The following is an 11,204-nucleotide window of genomic DNA, read 5'->3' as shown; positions in this document are numbered from 1 at the left end:
CGTGCCTATTGGTATGAACTCAGCTTCCAGGTTTTGCCTCTGCTGTGGCAGCTGCTAGCTCCTTGCATTGGTGAGGGCCTTCCCAGAAGAGAGAAAAGCCATAGGTACATTCTTACATAGATGAGAAGAGTAGGAACAGGAGAAGACATACTGAAGACATACTGACAATGCCTTCCACCTGTAATGACAGGAAAGTCTGCCTGGCATGAGAAGAAGGTGATCTGTTCCTTGATGTACACATGGAGGTCAAGAGAGCAGACTGGCACCCAAGACAGCCCTTGGGGCTGGCCCATAGTGCTTTCATGAGCTAAGGTGGATTTTGTTGGATTCAGATCTTGAAAGTCATGACACAGCACTAGATATGAGAATTAAAGGCTCTCGTGGCAGAATCTCATGGGATCTAACTGCTGAAGGAGGAAATGTTTTGAGAAATTTCTTGTGAATACTACTGGCCCGGGTGGAAAGTATGCACATGCCATATGCTATTTTTTTTTCTTCCATTTGTCAAAATAGAAGATGTTTAGAAAAGAACAAACCTGATCAATTTTATGAAGACATGGCACATTTCTGATGTATGTTGAGATTTATTACTAGCAATATTTGACTTCCATTTGGGGTTCTGAAAGCATTTAAAACTCAGTATTAAAAAAGCCTCGCAGCAATTCTCTGAAGCAAGTTTCTCTCTATTTTACAGGTGAGGAAACCAAGGCACAAAGAAATTAAATGATTTGCCACAGATGGTACAGTAAGTCAGTGGTAAAGTCAGGAAGGGAATGAAAATCTGCACTTATGGGCTTACAGGTTAACTCTCTCTTTCTGCTAAGAAATTAATCTTAACGCTAATATGCTGTTTCATACCACCTGCATGATCATGAAGACTTGTCAATTTGCACTGTTAAAACTTTTGCAAAGCCAATTATTTTTTTTCCATGTAAGCACAAAAATGCTACTTAAAGGGTTAACTATACTGCTGTGCTGGTAAACATTTTTACATATTGCTGGTTAGACCCGTATTTAAATACTGACTGGGACAGAAGAGACTGAGCTGGCCCTGGACTCCCTCGTCTTGGTGCTGGGCATGGATATGGTACAACAGGATACACCCACAGTGGCCTCAGGCAGCTCATCTTCCTCTGTCCATTCATTGAGATCTGGGTTATAGCACTGAATGCACTTCTTATATTTTTTCTCAATTTCATTCCAGCCACCCACTAAGTAAATTTTCCCGTTAAGGATGGAGGCGCCAGCCGTACTAACTCCGGTTTGAAGTGGCGCCACATAAGTCCATTGCCCTGTGTAAGGACTGTAACACTCCACAGGGAGTACATCGACCCTTTCAGCTCGCCCCCCCAGCTGAGACCCACCCATGACATAGACCCTCTCCAGAAGGGACACTGCACAGTGCCACCCCCTTGGGGTGCTGAGGCTGGACTTATCCTGCCAGCTATCTTTGCTGGGGTCGTACATGCACACCGAGCGAGAGTAAGCATTATTAATGTAACCTCCTGTGACCAGGATCTGACCATCCACCACTGCACTGGCATGGCAGCACCTGGGCACCTCCAGGGGTGCCTTCATCTGCCACTGGTTAGTTGCAGGCACGTAGCACTCAATCGAGGAGAGGCACCCCTCAGAGTTGCGGCCACCTACGGCATAAAGGAGGCCATTGAACACATTCAGGCTAAAGTGGGTGCGCCGCTGATTCATGTTTGCTAGGTGAATCCAGGTGTTGAAACGAGGGTCATATCTGAAAGCATTAAAAAAGAGGGTAACTGTCTCTTACACATGCTCTGCTAAATTCTCCAGTTCTGTCTCGGCCCCAGTACTGCTGCAAACACAAAGTTGCTAAAATTGCATTTAGTTATTCAACCTATTAGAAGCCAGTGGAATGAAACAGGTATTCCTAGTTAAATTTCCAAATACATTTATTTTTTAATTGGGGGAAAAATAATCTGTATCATTCAAACCTGTTATTATTTCAATTAAGTAAATCTGACTCTTCTGTAATATGATTTTGTACAATAACCTCATCAGAATACTGGGACGAGACATACAATAGAGATTTTAGAGGGGTTTTTTGCAGTTTAAACCTGCAGCAAATATGACAAAATTAAGTCAAAGAGTTTTAATAAACATTAGGTATTAGGGCAACCTGACCTAGTTGAAGATGTCTCTGCTTACTGCGGCCCGGTTGGACTAGATGACCTTTGAGGGTCTCTTTCAATCTAAACTATTCTATGAGCCTATGATTTATACTTGAATCTTTGTAGTACTTTCTACATGGTAAGTGTTCTTTCCCTGCCACTCATATGGAATAAGATTTAAGTAGAAAGAATATCTTTGCTTTCTAACACCATTCCTACCTGAAATAACATTCTCTGACCTTGACATTTACATAAGCAATTAGCTTATTTAATAAGAAATAGCAGATTATAACTCCTGAAAAAGTTGAGTGATGTACATTAGTAGGCCAGTATATTTCTCCTGTTGCATACTGAGGGGACCAGAGAAACACACGAGAAAAAGACTACGGGAAAGTAAATTCTAATTGTTAGCTGCCGTTCAGCATTGTTGTCTGCAGCTCTGAAAGCAAACCCACAGACATACTGATGTGTCTTGACATGCTCGAGGTTAATGGCAGAACAGGGAGCAGAAACCACTCAGTCATGGACCATGAGGATTCCCCCACCTCCTCTCTGCAACCAAGGTGTACACCAAGCTAGAGCTCTTTCTGAGATTGTGACAGATTAAAGACAGAGGATGGGAAGAGCAACAGCATAATCTCCTTTATGGGACATATTTTTCTGATAAAGTAGATGACATGGTAAATTTCATCTAGAGAAGGTTCTTAATTCATTAACTTTGTATGACTATAGATAGGAACTGCAATATTTCAGAAGTGAGCTATTATTTGGAGTACACTTTAGAAAAGAAATATAGCCTTCAAGAGACAATGACATTGTTTCTAATCTCTTGATAAATAAAAAGGATAAAGATATAAAATGCATTATAAAAGCTGTTCAAAGTATAGTGGATAGTGCATAAGAAGTCAGGATTACAACACCTAAAAGGTGTTTTCCAGAATTTTCTGTGAGGCATCAGAAGAACTTGAAATTTAAAATGCCTCACCTTGTCTGATTAGGTACCTTAGAACATCCCAGAACTTCCTATTTACGTTCCCATTTACTTCCTCCACTCAGAGTAAGTTTTCTTGGTTTTCTTCACTTCTCACTGTGCACGTGCAACCATAGTTTTTACATAACTTCAGCTGAGTATTTCTGTCCATTCGAACTTTAATATAAAATAGCATTCATACCTCCCCCAGACAACCCCAGCTCGATCTGTCTCCCTGCATTGTGTGGAATAGATCTCTCCATCCCTTTTAAAGAAATAACCAGTTACCTGCAGAAATTGCTGACTGCATGCTTGGCTTGGTTCCTGGCATCATTCTGGTCTTCCCCACCAGCCACATAAAGAAATCCGTCCATCACTGTGACACACTGATTAAAACTTTTAGCTGGCATCTCACTCAGCTTCTTCCATCCATTTTCAGGATCTCTGTATAAGATGTCTCTGCTAAGAGACTTTTCTGTTAGAGCAGGGCGCCCCCCAACAGTAACTAAGACTCTGAAACCTCCACGGATCCTTGTTCTTCTGGACTGAAGTGTATTCTGGTGATAGGGAAGCAAATGATAGTTCATGGCATCCACTAGGAGCTTATGGCAGTCTGCATCTTGCATCATTCTTGGCACAGTTTGAACATAATTGACAAGATCTTGGGCTGAGATGGTACCAAAACGGATGTTACTTAAAAGATCGGCAGCATACTTTACTCTTTTTTGGTCAAATTCCAGCCATTTTATTGCAATCTGGAATGCAACAATTTCAGAAGGCAACTGCAAGTCATCATCTGCAAGAAGTTCGTTAATCTGATCAAAGGTGAGTTTCAAGAACTGATCTGTTTCTGAAAATTCAATGAAGTTGTCTCTAATGAATTTGTGTGCAGCTTCCTTGGTTGCTTTTAGTCCGTATGTTTCTGCAATATTGGCAACGTACATACAATTCTCAACACTGATTTCTTGAATTAGAAAATCACAGCACATCTTTACAAGGGTGTGAATCTGCAGATAAATTGCTGTGGAAATAATACTACCTATTGTATAAAGTGAGAGAGTAAGCTTCCCTGTGTAAGCATAGGTGATAACAGTAGCTAGACCCAATGGGGATACATCATTGAGGTCCACTCTTTGAGTGGATGGATCTTTCTTTAAGATGTTGTGAAAGTAGTCACTGCTTGAAGCCATCACAACCTTATGAACGCTGAAGGATTTTGTTTTGGTACTGATAGTCAAGTCACAAAGAAAATTTTCTTGTCTCATTCTGCTTAGACCTTCCAAGAGATTTGGGCTATATAATGGGTCAGAAACTTCAGATGAAATGCAGCTGAAACCATTTCCTCCATCTAAGAGTCCATTCAAGCCATTTAGTTTACTGAGGGGGCCATCTTCCACAATGATAGTCATTTCATTGATATCTGCTTTGTTCTTTTTCACATTCTTCTTTTTAGGGGCCATGACTGCAATGAAATATTACAGCCAAGAGCTTGCTAAAAATAAAATTAAAATGTTTAGGGCTTCACTGCAGTTGTAAAATTTAATAGCTATGTGATTATGCAACAAATCTAACCTTTGTCAATACATATAAAACCAAACCACACGGGATAATCTCTTACTAAAAACTATTACACTGTCCTAGATTGTAGTGTGGCTGCTTCTTAATAACAATCAATACTCACATTGTGAAGGATGCACCCACAAGGAATTTTTTTTTTTAAAAAAAACAAGGTCGTAAATTAACATTCACCTGTTATCATCGCATCCGAAGAGTGAAATACTGAAAATGACATTGCCAAAGTGTAAAATTACGTAAATATATATCTACATCAGCCAGGTTCATTCATTTAACAGGGCTGAATTCGTTAGTCTGAAACATAGGAAAGATAGAGACCCCCAACTTTGTTTGTCCTTACTCCAGGGCCAGTACTGACTTACAGCTGAGTTCAGAATTTGACCAGAAAACATTAAGAGTGTGAGACATGCTTAAAGGAAAAAAAAAAGCAGCAAGATAAGACATGAAGAGAAAGCAAATTTCAGTATTATGTCACCTTGATTTTAGATTTAGGATATGCTCCAAATTGTTTTCAGCTTTTTGTAAGTTTTTATTTTGTAGACTGATGATATTCTATTTCCCATGTCAGATTCACAAATACTTTCTGCTTATAGTGCACTTTGTTTGCTTTTCAGTATCAGTAATTTGAAATTATTAGTCTTACTTTAGGATTTTGTGGAGGTCTAAGGAGATGTCTAACTTGTATTTAAAAAATGCCATGCAAACTCTAGCAGGATGCGCTATGTTAAACAAGTTCCTTATGTGTGAAGATAAGAATTACTCTTCTACAGTTACGTTAGAACAGATTTACAACAGAATTACATGTATCAACTCTAGGCAAGTTCCAACTCTTGCTGAAATGAAAAGCCACATTTTTGTCAAATGCAATCTGAGGTGGCCCCTAAGTAGTTTTCAAAGGTGCTATTTCAAACAAATAAATGTATATGCAAATATACACTGATCTTCAATAACACAGTTAAAACAAAATTGCTGAGATCAGTATTCAAATAAAGTATAGCATTTATTCCAGTATATCCATTGATTTTGAAACAATTTATACATGCTAATTTTCTTCGCTATCCTTGCACTCATAGAAACTAGAATGTGAAGAAATGCTACTTGATAGTGAAACAAATGTCTGGATGATTTTAGATAGTTTAATAAGAAGACTTCAATAATATGTCAGTCTAGAACCTCAGCACATCATTTTTTTCTTTAAGCACACAGCACATAACAAAATGATAATTTAATTATAGAAAGGAATGGTTGCTGCCTATGAGCACCAGGACTTTTTTTGCTGCTGCTGCTGGGTGATAACCATGTGCAGAGCTGGCTGGGGAGAAGGGCATGTGTGCCACAAGTGTCAGTGTCAACCCGCACTGACGTGAGCTGTGATCCCCGAAATGTCTGTATGCCAGAGCAGGGGTCAGCTGCTGCGCGGCTCCCCCCGCTCCGGCTGCATTCCAGGAGCTGCATCTGTTGAGACCTATCAAAGTCACCTCCCAGAATAGCAACCTCCTAGCAGCTTGCCATTTTAAGACAGGTTCAATTGAAGATACAGCTGGTGTTTTAGTATACTTTGGTGTTTAACACAACATTTGTTGAAAAAAAGCTATGCAAGTGTGGTGTAGATTTGTTGGCCCAGAATAAAGCAAAACATCAGCTTTTGGGGTGTCTTTGCATGCTATCCACGTAATTACAGCTTTGCATATTAATAGCCACAACTTTATAGCTGGCAAAGGCATATTCTTTTGGCAGTCATATTTGTGGTTCTAAATAGTTTTAGAGACCTGTAGCTTAAAAAGTTTAATACATGCAGCACTTAATGTTTATTGGCTCACTGTGTCATTGCATAGCTCATTTAAATACATGACATTTTAAGCTCTCTGTTCAAAAATGTCCACTCCCCAAATTTTTTTCCTGAAATACATTTTTCCATCAGCAGAAATGTCACCAGCTAGTTTAGTGTATAAGCACATAAGTGACAGGACATGCAAAAACTGTGAAACAAATCAAATGATCCTATAATAAATTCAAGTTACTGAACTTTGAAAACTCTGGATGATTTGGTTTTCTACAGCAGTTTGTTTTCATCTAATTTATTTTAGTTTAAGCACAACCCAAGACAAAGGACACTCAAGGTCCCAAACCAGTATATTGAAACAACTAACCTCTCCCCCCTCCCTTAAAATGTTATGTTTTCTAAACACTACCAAAGTGGGGAGTTAAAAACCCCTTACCCTCCTCAGAAAAATGTTGTCCCAGAGCTGTTCAAGAAGCTGTCAGTGAAAATGCCTCCTCCTTGGAAAATGATAACACAAAAAAAACCAGGAAATATGGTAAAAAAAGACCAGAGGCCACTTGGTTAAGTCCCAGCTTGTGGTTTCCAGTGTCAGGCTTCGCTGTCACAGTGAGCAAAAGAGACCGGAGCCTGCACTTGGGTGCTCTTTAAAATGACCCCTCCTCTCTGTGCCTCGCTCCCTGTCTCTGCCCAGCTACAGGAGCTCAGCTTCCCTGGGCTGCCTGGCCTCTGGAAGCCAGAGGGACAAGCTTGGACCCTCTAAATGCACAGGCATGAGGGAGAAAAGGGAGGGGAGGGTGAAGAATGTAGATCCACAGCAGGTAATAACTGTCCCAGGTAAGTGTAGGGTGGACTACTGGGTTCCTGACCTCAAAGCTGCATGCCTGGGTGAAAGCCAGTGTTTTCAAGGAGAGGGACAGGTTTAGACTGGACATAAGGAAGATATTTTTTACAATGAGGGTGGTGAGACACTGGCACAAGTTGCCCAGAGACGTTGTGGCTGCCCCATCCCTGGAAGGGTTCAAGGTCAGAATGGATGGGGCTTTGAGCAATGTGGTCTAGTAGAAGGAGTCCTGTGGCAGGAAGGATGGACTGGATGATCTCTGAAGATCCCTTCCAACCCAAAATATTCTGTGATTATATTATTCTACGATGTAAAATAACCAGCAGGAAATCCTGGCACTTTAGTTTCACTTTTCTAGGATTTCAGTGCTTAACTCTGGGCAGAGGGAAGGAGACCAGCTGATGGGGATTCACAGCCATGTCCTATTTCTTGGATTTAGGTCACTGCTTCCATGAAGACTTGTGCTGGCTTTCAAGGATACTGACTCACATCCCCTGATGTATTTGCAGAGAGATGTGAACTCCGATCTTCTGTCTTGCAAGAATACCCTAACTTGTGAGTTATATCATACACCAGAATAACCTCCACCTCTTGCCAGTTAACCTCAGGAATAATATAAAGCCAAACTTCCACATCACAGGAGAATTTCATCCTATGGGAGAGATAAAAGGGGGCTGAGTGACTGCATGGGAAGGGAAGCATATTGGAAATGAGTGAAGGAGAGGAATGTAAAGCCAAGCCTTCCCAAAAGCAACAAGGTAACCAGCTTTCCTTATGAAAAATAAGGCCACAGCTGCGAAAAATTAAGGATAAAGCCTTATTTTAAAACATATCTTAGAAACTTCTCCTTAATATACTATGTATATTTTTTTTCTCCTGTGTAGATTCCTACTGCCTCAAATATATAACTCAATATACTACCAATTTAATATGTAGAATGGCATCTATCATCATCCTAACACATTTCAATATATTTCAATTTACCAGTTCAACCTAATCGTAAAATTCCTTACATGGACACTTAACTGGTTTTGAAGCTGCAGTGATTTTTACACAAAGAATATTCACTGCTGTGCTTCATGAGTTTTAAGAACTTGCAAAACTACTTTTTGTAGATAGAACAGGCATATTTCTAATACAAGACTCCCAAACATACACGTACCAGTGAACCCAAGTTACTCACTGTTCCCTTTTCTAACCGCTCATGCCTGAAATTAATTACTATAAAACATTTTGATATTGAAGTTCTTAGAATTACTTTTATGAATTTTTATAATTTTAAGATGTCCTAAAAAGTCAACATTTTTCAGAGAAAGACTTATTTTCTTTTCTTAATAAAGGGGACACTCGTTCTACAGAATTAATATACTTCCATGATCTGTAGAAAATAAAAATTATTCTCAGTCTCATACCATACCTTTAAGATTTACTAGCACATTGTAAAATAAATGTAAGTCGTATGCAGTTTCTACAAATGTGTTTCAACATCTGTATATGATTCACTGTTGAAAAAACCCACACAAATGACAATGGGGATATATCCCCACTGAAAATACAAAACTAGTATCTAATTTCCAGAAACAGCTGAACATGCTTTGAGCTGTGCAGTATAGAGATGACAATCTTGTGGGGCATGTCTCAACACCTCAGTGTACTAAGGCTGACGCAATCTCTGCCGTAGTTCTCAAACATCTGCCGTAATCCTCAAACTTTGTCTGTATGCTAGGGAAAAAAACCATTGAACCTTTAGTTACTTGGTCTTCAAGATCAGAGGACAACTGATAGCACACTTGGCATTATGCGGCATGCAAGCTGATCTTGGAACTAGTCATACCATTTTCCATTAATTTGTACACAACGAAGTCTTTCAGAAAATAACCTGTACCAGGATTAGCTGCATATCGTGATACATTTTTAAAAATCAAATGTTGATTTAATATGTTTTTTAATTTTCAGATTTTCTTAACATTGTTTCCCTTATATTTTGAAAATAAACTTCTTCATTTCTGCTTATTTCTTTTCCAATGTAATTGAAATTAATTACTATAAAACATTTTGATATTGATTTAAGTTCTTGGAATGATGTTATGCATTATCCTCTCTGTTACAAGAGGGAGTAGTACTTTTTTTGCCTCTCTGACTGTGTTGTTTTAGGTATGAGTGAATCTTGGGGAAAAAATACGTAATTTGCTCCATAATCAACTGGTCTATGTGAGTGACTAAGCACAATACTATCAATCCATGCAGCAGCAGCAGGTCATGCAATAATGTTTTAACATTTCTAGGGGGAAAAAGTCAGAATGAGCAATAGGGAAAGTTCTCGTATCAGCACAGACAGGCCTTAAGGCAATTGTGACCATGTTTTATAATCCATGCACAACAGTTACTGCACTCTTTCTGGAAAATATAAAGCCTTTTTTTTTTTTAAGTCATCATGCTTTGAATTGCTGGTGGAATGCAAGCATCACAGCACGGCCACATGGAGACCTTACCTTAGTCAGCTGAAGATGTTTACAAAACTCAGGCTTAGCTTTAGATCATGACTGCTTTGTTCGCTCTAAGCCCTTTGTGTACACTTAGCCAAAGACTATGCAGTAGTGCATGTCAAAGATGCTAGGATAGTCCTGACAGGAGTCCCACACTGATGCCAAACAAATGAATTCTTGTAACAATCAGCATTGGCCAGCAGTTTTGAAGAACAAGTAAACTTGGAATTCTTTCCTCTGCCAGTTATGACAGACAATAAGAAAAATACTGCAGTTAGATCTGGGCTAGAAACACTTTTCTTGTAGGAAATCTTTTTAGATTTTAAATGGTTTTTTCTTCACTAGCAAGAAATCATGGTATTTCAGAATAACTGGGCAGAATTGCAGCAAAGATATTTTTCTCATCCCAGAAAATCCAGTAACTTCATAATTAAGGCTTTCAAACAGCTTATGGGAAACCCAGCTTCAATCACATAATCCATATGACAGTCTAAGCCTCAACTTCCCTACTCAAAGATTACTTTAACCATAATGCTGGTGTGGGCTTCCCCACTAGCAGTGAAATCTTCCAAGATTTCTTCTGCATAAATGCCACTCTGTGGAAGTAATTTCGTACCATTAGGGACAGAAAAATAAAGGAAACATAACTGGTTGTGGATGGCTGATTTTAGGATACGGTTGATGAAGTCTTTACACACTGTGAAGATGAGTTAATTACTTCTGTAAAATCAAAAGACAAGCATGGAAACCGGAGAACCAGTCTGCAACAAGGACCTGGATTTGTTTTTTCTATATCCAACCTGAGCACTCTACCTACTGTATTGCCCTACCAGCTATTTTGGTTTTCCTACTGATAAATTTGCTAAACACTGTGCCAACCTGTAATAAGATCTATTTTGCAAGGGTAGTAACCCTAATATGCAACCACCAGAATTTTGCCTACTCAAAAGTCCCCTGTAATTTAGACTGGACACATTCTTTTTAATGCTTCCCCCAAACACTGCTTTAAAGAGTGAAAGGTGTCTATATACCTATTTTAATAGTATCTACATTAACTTCCAAGCAAATACTAAAAAACCCATGGATTTGACATGCTCACCCTCAGCAAACTCCATGGCAGAGATCCTGTTTCAGTTGCACAGTTCACACAGCACCAAAGGCCGATTCCCTGTCCTACATTTTTTGTACATTTTTTGTGACCTTAAGAAATGCCAAAGAAGCCATGCTGGAAGCTGCAGGGCCTGAAACTGCTTTCGCCGTCAGACTCTAAATAAGGTAGAACAAACACAAGACAAATCATGTCCTCTTCAGCCTGAGTGCTGCTTTCACCTGCATGTTAAGACTGCAGTAGGGTGCCTGCCAGCCATGTCTTCAGAGGCTCGGCCTCGGTATTGCTACGCAAGCC

The 11,204-nt window shown here is 39.4% G+C and overlaps 1 protein-coding gene across 1 annotated transcript; it reads right to left on the bottom strand.

The window, feature by feature from the left end:
• Positions 1-336: 336 nt before the first annotated feature.
• KLHL31 (kelch like family member 31) lies at positions 337-6,977 on the bottom strand. The gene is made up of 3 exons (XM_080616353.1): positions 6,909-6,977; positions 3,403-4,606; positions 337-1,747 (listed from the first exon to the last, which is right to left on the bottom strand). The coding sequence occupies exons 2-3, from the start codon at positions 4,572-4,574 to the stop codon at positions 1,015-1,017; spliced, it is 1,905 nt and encodes a 634-aa protein (XP_080472479.1). The 5' UTR covers positions 4,575-4,606; positions 6,909-6,977; the 3' UTR covers positions 337-1,014.
• Positions 6,978-11,204: the final 4,227 nt, after the last annotated feature.

This window comes from Psittacula echo (genome assembly GCF_963264785.1).
Source record: "Psittacula echo genome assembly, chromosome: 4".
NCBI lineage: Eukaryota > Metazoa > Chordata > Aves > Psittaciformes > Psittacidae > Psittacula > Psittacula echo.
The sequence above is the reverse complement of the archived record's forward strand: the minus strand, read 5'-3'. Positions and strand labels throughout refer to the sequence as shown.